The 21,449-nt window shown below is 36.8% G+C and overlaps 1 protein-coding gene across 1 annotated transcript; it reads right to left on the reverse strand.

Annotated features, from left to right (window-relative positions):
- Positions 1-11,697: 11,697 nt before the first annotated feature.
- On the reverse strand, positions 11,698-12,789 carry LOC129869958 (uncharacterized). Its single transcript, XM_055944514.1, has 3 exons — positions 12,089-12,789; positions 11,971-11,975; positions 11,698-11,866 (listed from the first exon to the last, which is right to left on the reverse strand). The coding sequence occupies exons 1-3, from the start codon at positions 12,749-12,751 to the stop codon at positions 11,698-11,700; spliced, it is 837 nt and encodes a 278-aa protein (XP_055800489.1). The 5' UTR covers positions 12,752-12,789.
- Positions 12,790-21,449: the final 8,660 nt, after the last annotated feature.

The raw sequence follows: 21,449 nt of genomic DNA on the forward strand, positions 1-21,449 counted from the left end.
TGCCTTGCCTTAGTGGAAGGGCTGTTGTAGGTGTGAGGTATCCAAGCTAAATCGGAGTAGCATACAACGACGATGAGCTGAGTAGCAGCAGGTAAAGGATCACCAGATCACAGTGTGCTGCTGCCGACGAAGACCCCGCAAGTAAGTAGTAGCAACTGTGCCTCCAAGGAAATGGTAAGTCGTTTGAGGAGGAGATCTACCCGCAGATGTTGTTTGTGTGAATTTGCTACTCGTGGATTAAGCTTTCATCGAAAAAAAGATTAACATGTGCGTGCTTGGATCGATGCAAATTCTTCAAAGTAAAGATTTGATAATTGATCAAAGTCATTTGAGGAGGAGATCCGTTCCTATGCACGTGTTTGCAGTAACGTTGCTAAGCAACTTTCTAATAAAAATGGTCCTTATGACTGACTCAAGGCTTAATTATTGAGTAGAGGTAACAATTTTAAGATTAGTCCTAATGACACTAATTTTAAAACCTTCAAGTTTATTATTTACACAAAAGTCCTATCTTTCCTATCCACCCCTCCCCCTCTCCTACCCACTCTACCCTTCCACCGCTGTCATCCCCTCCCCTTCCGCCGCCGTTACCGTAGTCGTCACCACCTCCACACCACTTCCTCCTCCACAACCACCACCATTGCCACCTCGCCACCATACAACTACCACCTCTACCTCTGTTGTCGTCACCACCTTCACCACCACCAATTCTTTCTATTCTTCCTTCATCACCACCACCTCCTCGTCTTCCACCATCACTGTTGCCACCTCCTTCTCCTTCACCGTCATCGCCACAACAAACACCACCTTCACCTTCGCTATTACCACCAATATCAACATCTTTTTTGCCACCATAACCACCCTCTCCTACACCTAACAACTGCTAAAGTTGTTGCAACAGGTAAGTCATATGTTGCAACATGTGTCCTATCTATTGTATCAGTTGTAAGAGGGAAATTTCAAAATTTGAAAAGGGAAGAAAGACTTTTTAAAATGTTGAAATATTAATATACCCCTAAAAATTTTAATTACTCTAATTAAGTGTAGTTTTTATTTAATTCTATTTGACCAAATCAAAGTTATCAATATTAAAAACAAGACACCTTTTGTTAAATCTTCACAACAATCTATGATCAAGTCCTAGGGTTTTCAAGAGAACTCATCAAGGTTCAACGATGGATTTTTGGGATTCTACTTCATTGTTAGAGTTTTAATTGGAGTGATTCAAGGTATGTAAGGTTGTCTTTATGTGTGGGAACATCTTTAAAACCCAATCACTTTTCCTTTTTATTCTCATTATTGTTTACGTCTTTCCTCTCTTTGTATTGCTCCTTCTCTATGAATTTGTTCCATGCTGCTCAACAGATGCAGGTCAGCAATTGCTTTAGACCCTTTTAATTTCAACGATTGAATGTTTTTGTTCTATATATATTTTCAAAAAGGTTCAACACCCTAATCTGCTTGAATTGTATAAATGCTCATAAAAATGGAACAAACGGCTTTGCATAATTGTTGTTATTGTATCTTTCATGTTCTAATTTGCGAGTGATTTATGCATTTAACATCACAACCAACATAAAAGTACTTATCTTTCAGCAAATTGTAATGACAGAAATGCGTGTTCTTTTCTTACTTTGTTTGAAACAGTACTTGCGTTTTGAGACCGTAAAAATGTGTCTACTACTACTTCTGCTACATGTTTGATGAAATGCCAAGCCGAGAGAAAGTAACATCCTTTATTCCTTCAGTTTTCCTGCTCATAGGAGCTTTGTTGTCCTCGACTAAAATTCTTATTCAACAGTGATATGATCAATAACTAGAAAGACTAGGATTGTAATCCACAGTTAGATTACAATGAACATGTTATTGGTTGGTCTTTGCTAGCACTTGTGTACTTAAAAGATGACACCACAAACTGCTATTCTTCCAAACATGTTCATATTTAATTTGTATTTGTTACTATTACTTTTAGCATTTTACCACCCACATTCTACCCCACAAAGATAGTAATAAGGTTTGCACATATCTAACGATCCCCAAAGTACTCAACTTGTGGGATTACATTGAGTATATGTTGCTGTTGTATTCTCAAAATACATGTCAACCCTTCAGAAAAGTACCCATAATATGTAAATGAAAAGGTTAAATTCGTTATCAGTCCTTCAAATGAATTTTCCCTAGAGATGTATAACATTCTGGATGAAAAAGACTCTTTGCTTCACTTAAGTTATTTAGTTGTCATCTATGTGATGAATAGCCTTATTTTGTTTGCTTAGGTGGAACACATAGTCAAGGCTGGTTTTAACGATGATTTCTATGGGAGTTATGTTAAGTCTCAGCAAGCAATATTAGTGTAATAAGAGTTGGCTAACAATATATTCAATTATTTAACTAGATGTATTTTTTTTGGTGGTTAGATTTATACTTTTTCTATTTCTACTTGATTGGTACAAGAATGTTTTGTGTGTTGAGCATCTTTAAAACATGAGACAATGAGGTCTCAGTGTGCCATGCATTGAAGAGTCCAGACCTACAATTCTTCTTCTACGTTGAGGCAAATTTCAAGATCCTTATGGCGGTCTTTAAATTTGAAGATATGCTCTTTAAAACATTGTGAATCTATGATATTTTTTCTTCAGAAAATGTATCGAAAAGAAAAATAAAAAGTAAACTTTTTCACAATGAGAAACTTTCGAAGTTTGTGCTCTTCTTAATATAGAATTCTCCCTCAACCTTTCAATGGAAAATATATACTCACAGTTGGCCTATCCGTTGATGCTAAATGTGCCAAAAAATGGTATTCTTCCACATAGATGATGGATTTCATCGACAAAATACATGGACTTCTATCAACTCTGCTTCATTCCTGCATTTGTTTTGTGCCTTGAAATGTACAGAAATTAATCTTACTCAATCTAGTGTGTGACAGCAAACGGATGATTCTCGCGACCATCAAATTGTAACTGCCTTCCTCTCCTCCCCTTTTTGTATCATGTAACCTGCTGTTGTTACTCTCATTTTTCAGCAAGTATAGAATAGCCTGTAGAGACCTTAATTTGTATAAATGTCGATTATTAAAGGGTGTCTAGAGGCTGCAAATCTGTTTTGACTTTCCCCTACAAAATGAAAGGAACAAAACTGAAGTGTAACAACAACAACAACAAACCCAGTATAGTCCCACCATGTGGAGTCTGGGGAGGGTAGAGTGTACGCAGACCTAACCCCCACCTTGAAAGGTAGGGCGGCTGTTTTCGAAAGACCCTCGGCTTAAGAGAGAAGAACAAGGGAGGAGAAACAAGGAAAACAAGACATAGGTCAGTAGAGTCAAGCATATAGAAAACAATATAAAAATATGAATAATGAGAGCGATAAAGTCAGGATAGGAAAGATCGGGGATAAAGGAGAATTAACTACTATAGATAAGATAGGATACCCAAAGTAAACTGGGCCAACTAATACAAGCAGTAATCCCATGTAAAAATCAAATGCTAATAAACAAACGAGCGAAACTACGACTACTATGGAGAAAAGATAGGCCACCTAGCCCACTATCTTAGTCTGAGTCCTCCACAGCCTCCTATCTAAGGTCATGTCCTCGGTGAGCTGCAACTGTGCCATATCATGTCTAATCACCTCTTCCCAATACTTCTTCGGCCTCCCTTTGCCCCTCCTGAAACCGTCCATAGCCAACCTCTCGCACCTCCGCACTGGAGCATCTATGTCTCTCCTCTTCACATGCCCAAACCATCTCAGTCTCGCTTCCCGCATCTTGTCCTCCACCGATGCCACTCCCACCTTGTCTCGGATATCTTCATTCTTAATTCTATCCATCCTAGTGTGCCCACACATCCACCGCAGCATTCACATTTCCGCGACTTTCATCTTCTAAACATGAAGTTTCTTGATTGGCCAACACTCCGCCCCGTACAATAGAGTCGGTCTAACCACCACTTTGTAGAACTTGCCTTTGAGTTTTGATAGCACTTTCTTGTCACACAGCACTCCGGAGGCGAGCCTCCATTTCATCCACCCTGCACCGATACGGTGTGAAACATCGTCGTCGATATCCCCATCTTCATGTATAATAGACCCAAGGTACTTGAAGCTTCTTTTCTTTTGAATGGCCTGGGTACCAAGCCTCACTTCCCTGTCAGCCTCACGCGGCAGGCCACTGAAACTGCACTCCAAGTATTCTGTCTTGGTCCTACTCAATTTAAATCCTTTAGACTCCAATGTCTGTCTCTAGCCCTCCAGCTTGTCGTTAACTCCGTTGTGAGTCTCGTTACTCAGGACTATGTCATCCGCGAACAACATACACCAAGGCACCTCACTTTGTATTTGTCTTGTCAATTGATCCATCACCAGGGTGAATAGAAACGGGCTAAGAGTCGATCCCTGGTGCAACCCCATCGTAACAGGAAAGTGCTCCGAGTCCCCTCCTACCGTCTTTACCCTAGTCTTAGCTCCATCATACATGTATTTAATCGCTCTAATATACGCCACAGGTATACATTTCGCCTCCAAGCATCTCCATAGGACCTCTCTTGGAACTTTCTCATAGGCCTTTTCTAGGTCAATGAATATCATGTGTAAGTCCCTTTTTCGTTCCCTATACTGCTCCACCAATCTCCTTACAATATGAATGGTTTCTGTAGTCGAGCGCCCCGGCATGAATCCAAACTGGTTCTCTGAAATAGACACACTACTCCTCACCCTCATTTCCATCACCCTTTTCCACACTTTCATAGTGTGACTTAGCAGGTTGATACCTCTATAGTTGGTGCAGCTTTGAATGTCTCCCTTGTTCTTGTACACGGGAATGATTGTACTCCACCTCCATTCTTCCGGAATCTTCGATGTCCTGAAAATGATATTAAACAGCGCAGTCAGCTACTCCAATCCTACCCTACCTGCATTCTTCCAAAATTCCCCAGGGATCTCGTCAGGTCTGGTCGCTTTTCCCCTGCTCATCCTACGAACAGCTCCCTTAACCTCCTCAACCTTTATTCTCCTACAATACCCAAAGTCGCGATGCCTATCCAAGTGCTCCAAGTCTCCCAACACAAAGTCTCTGTCCCCTCCTTCGTTCAAGAGTTCGTGAAAGTATGATTGTCATCTCTGTCTAATGCGGGATTCCTGTACCAGTACTTGACCATTCTCGTCCTTGATGTACTTCACTTGATCCAAGTCGCGTGCCTTCCTCTCTCTCGCTTTGGCAAGCTTAAATAGCTTATTATCCCCGCCTTTGTCCTCTAGTTCTGCATAAAGGCGTTCAAAGGCTGCCGTTTTAGCCGCCGAAACTGCCATCTTCGCCTCCTTATTCGCCATCTTATACTTTTTCCTGTTCGTTCGCTTCTCTTCATCATCCTTGCTATCTACCAACTTTACATATGCCTGCTTCTTTGCTTCTACCTTTCCGTGGACTTCTCCATTCCACCACCAATCCCCTCGGTGCCCACCATGGCGGCCTCGTGAGACCCCCAGCACCTCTCTAGTTGTTTCCCAAATGCAGCTGGCCGTCCTATCCCAAATACTGCTCGCATCCCCCCTACTATCCCATGCCCCCATAGCCATCAGCTTTTCCCCCATCTCTAGGGCACTAGACGGAGTCAAACGACCCCACCTAATCCTCGGTCGGTCATCCACGACCCTCTTCTTCTTCTTCCTTCTTATCTCCAAGTCCATGACCAATAGTTTATGTTGGGTCGTAAGATTCTCACTTGGTATGACCTTGCAGTCCTTACAGAGGCTTTTATCATCTTTTATAAGGAGCCAGAAGTCTATTTGCGTCGCCGCCCTCGAGCTACGAAAGGTTACCAAGTGCTTCTCCTTCTTTGGGAAACTCGAGTTGGCCACCCTTAAACCAAAAGCTTTTGCGAAATCCAGGAGTGAGGCTCCTCCACTATTCCTGCACCCGAAGCCAAATCCTTCATGCACCTCATCATAGCCCATCGAAACAGACCCAATGTACCCATTGAAATCTCCTCCTATGAATAGCTTCTCAGTAGGCGGTATACTGACCACCACTTCGTCCAAGTCCTCCCAAAAGCTCCTTTTTGTCTCCTCGTCCAACCCCACTTGCGGCGCATAGGCACTAATAATGTTCAAGGTGAGCCCTCCAATGACTAACTTAATTGTCATCATCCTATCATTGGTCCTCCTAACCTCTACCACCTGATCTCTAAGCTCGCTATCTACTAAGATCCCTACTCCATTCTTAAACCTCGAATTGCCCGAAAACCAAAGTTTGTACCCATCCACCTCCTTAGCTTTAGGTCCTACCCATTTAGTCTCTTGGACGCAAGCTATATTAATCTTCCTCTTCTTAAGAATCTTAACTAACTCTATGGACTTTCCCGATAAGGTCCCAATATTCCAAGACCCTACTCTCAATCTAGAAGCTCCCTCAGCCCCCTTAGCCCTCCCAACCCTGTATTTATGGGAAATATGGTGACTAGAGTGAGCTTGCCTTATTGAAAAATTCTCCAAATGTCATACTTAAGTGTGTGATTTAGCTCTACAATCATATGCTGTTTAATGTTAATTTTTATTTTCTTTTAGTTTTTGCTTCATTATAATCAACTCTAAGTTGGTCTTATGTTTCTACATAGATTAGTGCTGCTTAGATGTCAGGTAAGGATTTTAACTTAATGTGTTTCTTCATTATCATTGCTAACCATCTTTATTACTTCAAGAATTACTATGAAACTTAGAAGCAAAATGAATTTCTCTCTTTCAAAGAGAATGAGTTAGCCTATAAGTTGTTGTACCTGTGTATATTAATATAACACTTTAAGAATAACTCTTTGGTTGGTTATTCTTGTGAAAATTGTGTGAACTGACTATGGAATCCATCTACTAAGACAACATTTGGTTATTATCTTTATTATTTACCTGTTGAATATAATATGATACTATCTCTTTGCTATTCAAGAGGGGCTTAATCTAATTTTAGGACGAAAACTTTGACATATACGAATTCTTATGTCATGTAATAGACGAGAAGCAAAATCGACTGGCAATTCTCTTATGTTCTTCATAAAAACTGATAGTTATATAATTATGTCTATATGTATTATTACCTCTTTATGTTGGAAGTTAAAATAATGGCCAACTATTATAAATTAGAGATGTCTCAACCTATCACGACCCGAATCCGCGTGTGATGGCACTCGCCTCACCCCACCAAAACAAGTCAGCCCAAACCCAAACAAATGCAGAAATAAAGCGGAAACAATCTAAATAAGTAGATAAGTATGTACAAGCAGAAGTCTTAGTCATCTACAATACCCCAAAGGATTGGTTGTCATATGTACACGCCTCTAAATACTATAGAAATAAAAGATAAGTATAAGTCTCAATGCGTTTGTCTCTCAAACAGAACAAAGCATGTAAAAGAAACTAGACAGATTGTCGGCGTCGACAGCTACCTCTCAAGTATCCTCGAAAGCCGCGGATAGAAGAAGGGGAACTATATCACTATTCGGGCTCGGAACCTACACATGAGTAGATAGCAAGGGGTGAGTACCAAACAACACGGTACTCAAGAAGTAATACAATAAATAAAGGTAAAGCTAAATAGAAACAAGTACTCCTGACACATCATCTGAACCTCCATAACAACCTGCAAGCAGAACAACCCAATCTAACAGTATATATTGATATAACTCAGGTAGCATGTAAATCAAGTATGTTTTAACAGTCCAGCTAGATATCATCAATATTGTATGTATCTCAATCACAATTACACATACTAAGGGCAATTACTCAGGCCGATGCAATGCCATGAGTGCCTAATGAGATGCTAAAAATAACAACCACGGCGTGTGGCACGTCCCACGAATGCATGCAATAAAGTAACAACCATGGCGTGTGGCACGTGCCACGAATGCATGCAATAAAGTAACAACTACGGTGCGTGGCACATCCCTTGAATGTATGCAATAAAGTAACAACCACAGCGCGTGGTACGTCCCTTGAATTCATACAATAAAGTAACAACCACGATGCGTGGCACGTCCCATGAATCCTCTTTGTTTTTCTCTTTCATCATAACTTAGTTGGAACCATTTCACATCGGCATAATCATCAATTTGGACTTCAGTGATAAGCTTCAACCCAAATGCATGTGAAAATGCAATCAATGGGAATGAAATGGAGTCCAATACCACATGCAATTCATTTCACAACTATCACAAGATAATCTCCACAACAAGTCAACAATGTCAAATGGTCAAATACCTCGATTCATTAGATCAAATTCATTTCTCTATCTCTGAATATTCAACTTTAGGTATTTTCGTGATTCATAATCAACCCAATATTAAGTTCTCGTCATTACACATAGCATGTAGAAAGACTACAAGGTTCTACAAAGCTTACGAAGGTTTAGAGTTTTACTTGCCTTAAAATCGCTCTCAAATATTCCAAAACTTGAGCCTTGCCCTTTCGTCGACGCTCCGAATCATAATAATCTAATCAAATAATGATTCACAATTAAATTACGGAACTAACAACACCAAAATCATGGAATTCGGGCAAAATGGTCAAAACGGTTCAAAAATCCAATTCCGAAAATGGAGTCCAAATCTGGAAACTTTGGGATGAAACGTTCCTTGAAGGATTTGAAAATCAACTGTGAAAACCAAATTGAATTTGGAGTTGAAATTAGTTCATAAGCTCAATTTTTGTAAAAATTCGAGTTCAAGGCAAAACCCCCAAATTTTGGAATTCAAAGCACTGATTTAGGGCTAAATTCGAAGTTAGTTTAGTGGGAAATGAAGAATCCATGATTAAATGATTTACCCAACTGAAAAACCTCAAATATTCTGCTTGAAATCACCCTTACCGAGCTTCTAAGGTTCGAAAATGGAGGTTTGAGTGTTATTCTCGAATTCTGGAATTAACTCACTGGTCTGGTGCTTAACCCTCTATGATTGCGGATCCTACTCCGCAAACGCGGGTTCAACGCATAATACCTCATCGCGATTGCGGCAACGATCATCGCGATCGTAGAGACTTAACAACTGGACCCTCCACGAACGCGGCCGTTCCTTGCGAACACGGAGGTCATAGATGGTCAGCATCGTGAACATGGTTGTAGCTCCATGAACGCGATTAAAGAATTTGCACCAGTTGACAGTAATCACCCAAGACTCAAAGTCACAGAATCAATCCTTGGGATTCATTCAGCCGTGCACACAAACCTTATATGCTACCATACTAATTTCGACATTCCGGACTCGATTGAACCATCAGATTTAAAATTCGAGGTCTCCTTGACCCGGAACCCGAAAAGTGACAACTAAACTAACTTAAGCCTCAAAATACCGAAATGAGCTTGGGACCTCAAAATATTAAACCAAGACCACCTCGAAATCTGGAATCATCCCCCAAATCCAATGGAGTCATCGGAATTCAATTCCGAGCATTGAATCTCCAAATGTTGGCCAAAGTCAATCCTATGATCAAAATTTCAAGAATTTCTTACTTAGAACCTCAAATCTCCGTTACAACTCCAAATCTAATTTTGTCAACCCTTCTAAACCAAATTTCACATTCCGAAGCTGACGAAATCGATAAAATTCCATTCTAAGACTCGTAACTCCGATTGGTCTCGAATACCACTTGCGAACACTTTAAGCCTTTAAAATCTCAAACTCCCAAAACTCAACTTGTCAAAGATTTTACCCAAAACTAACACCCAACACTGATAAAAAATGACTCGGGCGGCGGGGTAAAATGGTCGTTTTATAAAAATTACCAAAAATGACCTTCAGAGTCATTACACAACCGGTGCAGTGTTAAAGCCTTAATTGTAATATTCTCTCATGCGTATATCCTCAGACATCATTTAATCAAAATGATCATATATTATTTCATCAAACTAAAGAGATATGTTTTGTATTTTTATGAACTTCATCAACTACACAACAAATTTAATAAGATAAGATAATTGGTGTAGTTCACAAATGCATGAAGCGTAGGTAAATTACCTAGTGGAGTAATAAAGAAAGAGAAAAAAAAGCAATAAAAAAGACACACAAGTTCCAATTTGGGTATATATATATATATATAGAGAGAGAGAGAGAGAGAGAGTCATATTATCAATCAATGATAGAGAAACAAAGAAGAAAGAGGTAAACGTTTATGTTTACCGATGAATAAAGTCCGACGAAGTTTTTCGGTGATGATTTCCATGAAAGAGATTCTCAATCGTGAAAAAAATCTTCTTTGTTTTGTTATCGAAAAAATTCCTGAATAGAGAGTTCACTAAAGTTTCAATTGAACGGAGATGAAAATATAAATAAGGTAAAATAATGCACTTTTCTATAAAGAGACAAAGGGAATTCAACTATGATTTTGTTACAAATGACGATTTTCACAAAGGAGATTCAGAATCGAAAAAGAAATCTTCTTTATTTTGTTATCGAAAAGTGTTTTGAATAGAAAGGTCATTGAAGTTTCAATTGAACTGAGATTCAAATATAAAATGATTTTAAGTAGTGCACTTTTATATAAAGAGCCAAAGGGAATTCAACTATGATTTTCTTACTGACGACGATTCCCAATGAAAAAAGTAATCTTCCTTGTTTGTAACCGAAAAGTGTTCCGAATAGGGTATTCGTTGAAGTGTTCTGATTGTAATATCTACTTAATAAATGCAGTATTTTACATTATATTATATTTTCATCTCAGTTCAATTAAAACTTCAGCAAACTCCCTATTTAAACCACTTTCCTGTTACAAAACAAAGAAGATTTGTTTTGCCGATTGGGAATCTCCTTCGTGGAAATAAGAAAATCACACTTGAGTTCCCTTCCGCTCTTTATATAAAATTGCACTATTTTACATCATTTATTTTGATCTCATTTCAACTGAAACTTCACCGAACTTTCTATTCGAAACACTTTTCAATAACAAAACAAAGAAGATTTCTTTTTTCGATTGTGAATCTCCTTTGTGGAAATCGTTATTGGTAACAAAATCATAGTTAAATTCCTTTTAGCTCTTTATAGAAAAGTGCATTATTTTACATTATTTATATTTCCATCTCTGTTCAATTGAAACTTTAGGGAACTCGCTATTCAGGAAATTTTTCGATAACAGAACAGTTTGGATTGTGATTTCCAAGGCTTGGCTATGGTAACTCATAAGGATCCATCCGATGACAAGTGCCATTTTCCTTTGATGATTGATGACGGTCGTAGAGTGATGCTGTTGCACAAGAATTTAGTGTATATCGTACTGGCTATTCTCCAAGGATTTCTAGTAGTTTTGCTGCTTGTTTCTTAGAGAGGCCATGCATTGCGCGGTTTTTGTTTCTTTTTTCTGTTCTTTCCTACAACAAGAAGATGATGTAACTAGTAGCAGAATACAGGTCATTTTTACAGCATTGATATCTAAGCATTCATATTTCAACACACATGAATTATGCAAAATGCTTCATTTTGTATGGAACCTTCATATAAGTCGAGGGTAATAAGACACAACACATCCAGAACAAAGTAAGTTGATGCAGTTTCTAGGAAGTCTTAACGAAAACTATAATCGGTTGAGGAGTAAAATCCAAATGATGAATCCAACATCTTCAGTGAACCAAAGCTTATTCCTCAATCAAACATGAGGAGAATCCTCAGCTCATGTTATGGAAAATTTCCCTAGGAGTACAAAAAGAAACAGTTCCATGGCACTAAATTAATACAGATTACCAAAAAAGTAATCTTTGACGTTCATAGTTCCTTCTCCATAAATTAGAGAATCCTGGACTGCAGAAGAATCAGAAAATCTGAAGCCGTCAACATCCAAGAGTGATGACGACTCTCCAAAATATTTTCTTTCAATACCTCCCTTGACTTCTCTGAGCCTGCAGATAGCACAAGTTCATGAATTTGAGAGTGAAAAAAATATAAAGAGGAGAGCAGATTTCATAAAATCAAATATAAGGAGGGCAAAAGAACATCATATAACCAGAGCTATCAAGTATAAATATTAATTTATGGACAACGAAACTTCACAAACGAATTCTATTTACTTCTGTAAATTTGGTTCCTGATTGAAAAAGAAAGGACAAAACTCGTATACTTACAAAAGGAGGGAAGATGTACTTGCTCTCCAAATGCACGTGGAAACAAACTTCACAGATGAGTCCAATTTCCTCATCTAGAATAAGATGGTGGTTCCCCATCTGACAGCCACTTAGGTTTTCAATCTGCATCGGTGAAACAGATGGACTTGTAAAGCCAATACACATGTCCATTTCAGCAAAGAGATCGTCAGTCTCCTTTTCCCATTCTTCTTTCTCGGGTGGAAGAGGTTCCTCGTCTTCAAACTGAAATGTTAAAGGAAGTGTTTCTTTGACAGGAATCTGTTCCTTCTCTTCAGTAAGAGTGAGTTTGTCAACCTCACAGTCCTTTTCAGACGACGATTTAGACTCCTCATCATCACTAATGATAATCGGGCTACTACAAGTTCTATGTTTTAGCTTCTTCTTTTTGGACTTAGAAAGTGAGTTGTGAATTTCACCCTCAACAGCAAGCTGAGGTACTAAGCCCCCATTTGACTCTTTTTTTCCTCCTTCATTGTTCTTTTGCTCCGAAGGACAACTCATGTCCTCTCCAATATTCACAGAACAAGTAGTAGGATTACCACTTTGACTCAACCTGTTCCTTTCCTCAATTAACTCAACCATATATTTTAAAGATTGTTGTCTAGTCCTCCTCCTTGGAACAGAACCATCCCCTGAATCCATCTTGCACAATATGCACCTGAGTCAAAACTCTATTTACTAGATCAATTTGCACAACCATTAGCACAAAGTTTGGTATTTGAGTTATTGATAAATTTTGATTTTGGTACTTACGATATATGTAACTAAGACAAATAAATTGAAATTGAGGGAGTATTGTATTGTAATTTTAGTGATTTTTTTCCATTTATACTATGCGTCTAAAGTAATGAATTCCAATAAATCTAATATCATTACGCTGCGTCCGACTCTATAAATATGTCCATGATGCTCAAGTTGTGTGCGTGTATAAAGCTAAGCTATGCACACAACTGCACAATGAATAGATTTTGTTATTTTTTTAAGACACAAGTCTTTTAGGCTGAAATATTATGCAACCTAATAAACACAAAATAATTCCCAAACACACCCTATGTAAATTCAGCACCAAATGCCTGAAAAATATATTCACTTTAGGCTGTGAAGTTGTGAAATTTTATTTTTATGTTATAAATATTTGAAAGCAATATAAAAAGACTACTGTGCTACTATAGTTTTGGTATATGTCACACATTCCCCCTTGATGCGCGTCTGCGTGCGCTATCATGCATGTTTTTGTATCTGTGGCTACTGCCTTGATGCGTGCTGGCTGCGCACCCGAGACATAACCTGCATGATAGTGCACATCAGAAGTATTATAAAAGAACCCCAATGTCGTGGTTCACCTCCCAAGTCCGAAAATTTATCCTAAAAAGAGAGTTCTCAAAAATCCAACTTTATTCAAGGTTCATCCATGGTAAAATTTAGCCATAGAATATTGATGATTCCTTCATCAAAACACAAATTAATACCTTCTACTCATGCAAATCATAGCATATTAGGAAAACTTCGCAAGAACTCACTCCTAGAGTTGAAGACTTGATTCTTAACAAGACCAAACATCTATTAAGAAGATTATACTTTCTTCCACATCAAAGTAAGCATATTCTCACGATTTTCTAGTGATTTTAACATATAATTATGAATCCTAATCAACAATCTATGATCAAGTCCTAGGGTTTCTAAGAGAACTCATCTCAAGGTTCAGGGATGGATTTTTTAGATTCTTCTCAAATGCTAGAGTTTTATTGGAGCGATTCAAGGTATGTAAGGTTGTCTTTATGTTTGATAACATCTTATTCTTCCCCACGAATTACGTTTCCATATTTTTAGAATGTCTTCCATGAATGAGTTAGGGTTAGAATGAAAATTTATGTTCTCGACTTGTTCTTGATTCTTTATAAAATCCCACGAACCCTCCATGAAAGCATCCTTCTATTCCCATGAAGATTCTTACCCCCGTTAGTTTTACCAGATTTTCTCCATAAAATTATGAATGATTATGAAAGTAACTATTTCTGTCTTGAAAACTAAATCCAATGATTTATTAAAAACTCTTATGTTATGAATCCTAGAATTATGAACTATGAAATTCCCCAAATGTAAATCATATGATGCTATCATATTTTTCCTTGACTACAATATTATGATATGATATATGTCTCCCATGAATGCAAGGCTATGATAAATGAATTGTAAGCTCATGGCATGATGATATGAACATAATTAATGAACTATAGTCCTTGAAAGTTATGAACATGAGCCTTCGAGCTAATCCATGAACACATGAGCTTAAGGGAGCTAAATAGTTAACCGAGAAGGCATACACATGAAACTATGTTTGCTACCGTAGGTTAAGGATCGTACCATTGGTTCGGAAGACTAATTCTTTATGCACTTAGTAAGAGATAGTTATGGATCCACATGACATACACACGTATGTCTCATACCCGTCAAGGAATGAGACGACTTAACTGGTTGGGCTAAGATTGGACTCCATATACTCACATGGTGGTTTATGTTGGTTATACTACTATTTTACATATAGAGTATTATTCCACATGTACTTACGTCCCTTCTGCTGGGGCGCTGCATCTTTTTATTGATGCAGAATAAGGTACAATGACATATGATCAGATCACTTGCTAGGTCACATGTCTTCTACTATTGGTGAGCCCCTCTCTATTTCTAAAGGCTTTGTCTAAAGTTTTCTAGTATTTTATGATTATGTTTTTAAGGTATGACGGGGGCCTTGTACCGGTAGAAATTACTCAATTATGTTTAGAGGTTTTATAGATAGACAAAGGTATGCTTCAGTTTGGACCTTTGTGTCTTTTGTAAATAATTTTAGTACTCTTACTTACATTTATGCAAAGTGCTTCTTTTACAAGACTAGTCTCTTCAAATACTTTTAAACTATGTTTCTGCTCATGTCTAATGCCATGTTATGAGTACGATCGATCCAACAATGACATCAAGTGCCAGTCTCTCTTAGCTCGGGGCATGACAATAGTGTCCTTCGACAACTTTTATGCCCTAGTCACATTTTTAGGCCTTATTTTCTCCGTAACATTCAAGAGTTCGTCCTATGAACCAAATCTTATCATATTATTAAACATACATTTAACTATTCGATGTGATTAAACACTTACATCACAAAAATCTGTAATAATAAAAATGGAGAAATAAGGAAAAAAAAAGCAATAAAGAAGACACACATGTCCCAATTTGGGTATATATATATATCGAGAGAGTCATATAATCCAATCAATGATATAGAAACGAAAAAAAAATAGGTAAAACTTTATACTTACCGATGATTGAAGTCGGACAAAGTTTTTCGGCGATGATTCCGACAAAAGAGATTCTCAATCGGACTTCTTCAAAAGAACGGAAATGAAAGTATTAGATGATGAAAAAGACTGCACTTATTACGTAGAAATTATAAGAATCTTTTTGTCTATCATAACATAATTAAGTTTTAATGTATGGTCATGTTTTATTTTACCAGTGCAATAAATCAATCGGATATTTTTTATTTCAAAATAAAAATTAATTATGAATTTAGAAAGTTAGTTGGCTAAGTAAATAAAATTTAATGCATGACATACTTATATTTTACTTCTTATTAATAAGAGTAAATAGAGGAGCTTCCCATAAGTGGAAATTGACGAAAAGGCCCTTTGAATTTATGTAGTTTTTGTGTTTACTGCCATGTACTTGATGGTGGTGTTACAATACTTTTCATTTAGGAACAAACTTAGGGGCCCTGCTAGAAAAAATTGTACTCTGCATATGCAAGATGATTCTCCATTTACAACCTTTTAACTTATCCAGTGTCTGCAAGATAGCAAGCTGCTACTGCATACTTACTAATTATTTCCATGGTACGATGAATATGCATGTATATACAAATATTAGTGGTACATTTAGAAATATTGAGCCTTGTGGTTCAGGTGGTTAAAGCTCAGGTTAACTACTCTTATTAATAAGAAGTAAAATATAAGTATGTCAAGCATTAAATTTTATTTACTTAGTCAACTAACTTTCTAAATTCATAATTAATTTTTATTTTGAAATAAAAAATATCCGATTGATTTATTACACTGGTAAAATAAAACATGACCATACATTAAAACTTAATTATATTATGATAGACAAAAAGATTCTTATAATTTCTACGTAATAAGTCCAGTCTTTTTCATCATCTAATACTTTCATCTCCGTTCATTTGAAGAAGTCCGATTGAGAATCTCTTTTGTCGGAATCATCGCCGAAAATCTTTGTCCGACTTCAATCATCGGTAAGTATAAAGTTTTACCTATTTCATTTTCCGTTTCTATATCATTGATTGGATTATATGACTCTCTTGATATATATATATATATATATATATATATATATATATATATATATATACCCAAATTGGGACATGTGTGTCTTCTTTATTGCTTGTTTTCTTTTTCCTTATTTCTCCATTTTTATTATTAAAGATTTTTGTGATGTAAGTGTTTAATCACATCGAATAGTTAAATGTATGTTTAATAATATGATAAGATTTGGTTCATAGGACGAACTCTTGAATGTTACGGAGAAAATAAGGCCTAAAAATTGTGACCAGGGCATAAAAGCTGTCGAAGGACACTATTGTCATGCCCCGAGCTAAGAGAGACCGGCACTTGATGTCATTGTTGGATCGAGCGTACCCATAACATGGCATTAGACATGAACATACATCTAGACATGAGAAGAAACATAGTTTAAAAGTATTTGAAGAGACTAGTCTTGTAAAAGAAGCACTTTGCATAAATGTAAGTAAGAGTACTAAAATTATTTACAAAAGACACAAAGGTCCTAACTGAAGCATACCTTTGTCTATCTATAAAACCTCTAAACATAATTGAGTAATTTCTACCGGTACAAGGCCCCCGTCATACCTTAAAAACATAATCATAAAATACTAGAAAACTTTAGAGAAAGCCTTTAGAAATAGAGAGGGGCTCACCAATAGCAGAAGGCATGTGACCTAGCAAGCGATCTGATCATGTCATTGTACCTGATTCTGCATCAATAAAAAGATGCAGCGCCCCAGCAGAAGGGACGTAAGTACATGTGGAATAGTACTCTGTATGTAAAATAGTAATATAACCGACATAAACCACCATGTGAGCATATGGAGTCCAATCTTATCCTAACCAGTTAAGTCGTCTCATACCTTGACGGGTATGAGACATACATGTGTATGTCATGTGGATCCATAAATATCCCTTACTAAGGGCATAAAGAATTAGTCTTTCGAACCAATGGTACGATCCTTAACCTACGTTAGCAAATATAGTTTCATGTGTATGCCTTCTCGGTTAACTATTTAGCTCCCTTAAGCTCATGTGTTCATGGATTAGCTCGAAGGCTCTTGTTCATAACTTTCAAGGACCATAGTTCATTAATTATGTTCATATCATCATGCCATGAGCTTACAATTCATTTATCATAGCCTTGCATTCATGGGAGACATATATCATATCATAATATTGTAGTCAAGGAAAAATATGATAGCATCATATGATTTACATTTGGGGAATTTCATAGTTCATAATTCTAGGATTCATAACATAAGAGTTTTTAATAAATCATTAGATTTAGTTTTCAAGATAGAAATAGTTACTTTCATAATCATTCACAATTTTATGGAGAAAATCTGGTAAAACTAACGGGGGTAAGAATCTTCATGGGAATAGAAGGATGCTTTCATGGAGGGTTCGTGGGATTTTATAAAGAATCAAGAACAAGTCGAGAACATAGATTTTCATTCTAACCCTAACTCATTCATGGAAGACATTCTAAAAACATGGAAACGTAATTCGTGGGGAAGAATAAGATGTTATCACACATAAAGACAACCTTACATACCTTGAATCGCTCCAATAAAACTCTAGCATTTGAGAAGAATCTAAAAAATCCATCCCTGAACCTTGAGATGAGTTCTCTTAGAAACCCTAGGACTTGATCATAGATTGTTGATTAGGATTCATAATTATATGTTAAAATCACTAGAAAATCGTGAGAATATGCTTACTTTGATGTGGAAGAAAGTATAATCTTCTTAATAGATGTTTGGTCTTGTTAAGAATCAAGTCTTCAACTCTAGGAGTGAGTTCTTGCGAAGTTTTCCTAATATGCTATGATTTGCATGAGTAGAAGGTATTAATTTGTGTTTTGATGAAGGAATCATCAATATTCTATGGCAAAATTTTACCATGGATGAACCTTGAATAAAGTTGGATTTTTGAGAACTCTCTTTTTAGGATAAATTTTCGGACTTGGGAGGTGAACCACGACATTGGGGTTCTTTTATAATACTTCTGATGTGCACTATCATGCAGGTTATGTCTCGGGTGCGCAGCCAGCATGCATCAAGGCAGTAGCCACAGATACAAAAACATGCATGATAGCGCACGCAGACGCGCATCAAGGGGGAATGTGTGACATATACCAAAACTATAGTAGCACAGTAGTCTTTTTATATTGCTTTCAAATATTTATAACATAAAAATAAAATTTCACAACTTCACAGCCTAAAGTGAATATATTTTTCAGGCATTTGGTGCTGAATTTACATAGGGTGTGTTTGGGAATTATTTTGTGTTTATTAGGTTGCATAATATTTCAGCCTAAAAGACTTGTGTCTTAAAAAAAATAACAAAATCTATTCATTGTGCAGTTGTGTGCATAGCTTAGCTTTATACAGCACACAACTTGAGCCTCATGGACATATTTATATAGTCGGACGCAGCGTAATGGTATTAGATTTATTTGAATCCATTACTTTAGACGCATAGTATAAATGGAAAAAAATCACTAAAATTACAATACAATACTCCCTCAATTTCAATTTATTTGTCTTAGTTACATATATCGTAAGTACCAAAATCAAAATTTATCAATAACTCAAATAGCAAACTTTGTGCTAATGGTTGTGCAAATTGATCTAGTAAATAGAGTTTTGACTCAGGTGCATATTGTGCAAGATGGATTCAGGGGATGGTTCTGTTCCAAGGAGGAGGACTAGACAACAATCTTTAAAATATATGGTTGAGTTAATTGAGAAGAGGAACAGGTTGAGTCAAAGTGGTAATCCTACTACTTGTTCTGTGAATATTGGAGAGGACATGAGTTGTCCTTCGGAGCAAAAGAACAATGAAGGAGGAAAAAAAGAGTCAAATGGGGGCTTAGTACCTCAGCTTGCTGTTGAGGGTGAAATTCACAACTCACTTTCTAAGTCCAAAAAGAAGAAGCTAAAACATAGAACTTGTAGTAGCCCGATTATCATTAGTGATGATGAGGAGTCTAAATCGTCGTCTGAAAAGGACTGTGAGATTGACAAACTCACTCTTACTGAAGAGAAGGAACAGATTCCTGTCAAAGAAACACTTCCTTTAACATTTCAGTTTGAAGACGAGGAACCTCTTCCACCCGAGAAAGAAGAATGGGAAAAGGAGACTGACGATCTCTTTGCTGAAATGGACATGTGTATTGGCTTTACAAGTCCATCTGTTTCACCGATGCAGATTGAAAACCTAAGTGGCTGTCAGATGGGGAACCACCATCTTATTCTAGATGAGGAAATTGGACTCATCTGTGAAGTTTGTTTCCACGTGCATTTGGAGAGCAAGTACATCTTCCCTCCTTTTGTAAGTATACGAGTTTTGTCCTTTCTTTTTCAATCAGGAACCAAATTTACAGAAGTAAATAGAATTCGTTTGTGAAGTTTCGTTGTCCATAAATTAATATTTATACTTGATAGCTCTGGTTATATGATGTTCTTTTGCCCTCCTTATATTTGATTTTATGAAATCTGCTCTCCTCTTTATATTTTTTTCACTCTCAAATTCATGAACTTGTGCTATCTGCAGGCTCAGAGAAGTCAAGGGAGGTATTGAAAGAAAATATTTTGGAGAGTCGTCATCACTCTTGGATGTTGACGGCTTCAGATTTTCTGATTCTTCTGCAGTCCAGGATTCTCTAATTTATGGAGAAGGAACTATGAACGTCAAAGATTACTTTTTGGTAATCTGTATTAATTTAGTGCCATGGAACTGTTTCTTTTTGTACTCCTAGGGAAATTTTCCATAACATGAGCTGAGGATTCTCCTCATGTTTGATTGAGGAATAAGCTTTGGTTCACTGAAGATGTTGGATTCATCATTTGGATTTTACTCCTCAACCGATTATAGTTTTCGTTAAGACTTCCTAGAAACTGCATCAACTTACTTTGTTCTGGATGTGTTGTGTCTTATTACCCTCGACTTATATGAAGGTTCCATACAAAATGAAGCATTTTGCATAATTCATGTGTGTTGAAATATGAATGCTTAGATATCAATGCTGTAAAAATGACCTGTATTCTGCTACTAGTTACATCATCTTCTTGTTGTAGGAAAGAACAGAAAAAAGAAACAAAAACCGCGCAATGCATGGCCTCTCTAAGAAACAAGCAGCAAAACTACTAGAAATCCTTGGAGAATAGCCAGTACGATATACACTAAATTCTTGTGCAACAGCATCACTCTACGACCGTCATCAATCATCAAAGGAAAATGGCACTTGTCATCGGATGGATCCTTATGAGTTACCATAGCCAAGCCTTGGAAATCACAATCCAAACTGTTCTGTTATCGAAAAATTTCCTGAATAGCGAGTTCCCTAAAGTTTCAATTGAACAGAGATGGAAATATAAATAATGTAAAATAATGCACTTTTCTATAAAGAGCTAAAAGGAATTTAACTATGATTTTGTTACCAATAACGATTTCCACAAAGGAGATTCACAATCGAAAAAAGAAATCTTCTTTGTTTTGTTATTGAAAAGTGTTTCGAATAGAAAGTTCGGTGAAGTTTCAGTTGAAATGAGATCAAAATAAATGATGTAAAATAGTGCAATTTTATATAAAGAGCGGAAGGGAACTCAAGTGTGATTTTCTTATTTCCACGAAGGAGATTCCCAATCGGCAAAACAAATCTTCTTTGTTTTGTAACAGGAAAGTGGTTTAAATAGGGAGTTTGTTGAAGTTTTAATTGAACTGAGATGAAAATATAATATAATGTAAAATACTGCATTTATTAAGTAGATATTACAATCAGAACACTTCAACGAATACCCTATTCGGAACACTTTTCGGTTACAAACAAGGAAGATTACTTTTTTCATTGGGAATCGTCGTCAGTAAGAAAATCATAGTTGAATTCCCTTTGGCTCTTTATATAAAAGTGCACTATTTAAAATCATTTTATATTTGAATCTCAGTTCAATTGAAACTTCAATGACCTTTCTATTCAAAACACT

This window comes from Solanum dulcamara, chromosome 2 (assembly GCF_947179165.1).
Source record: "Solanum dulcamara chromosome 2, daSolDulc1.2, whole genome shotgun sequence".
Lineage (NCBI taxonomy): Eukaryota > Viridiplantae > Streptophyta > Magnoliopsida > Solanales > Solanaceae > Solanum > Solanum dulcamara.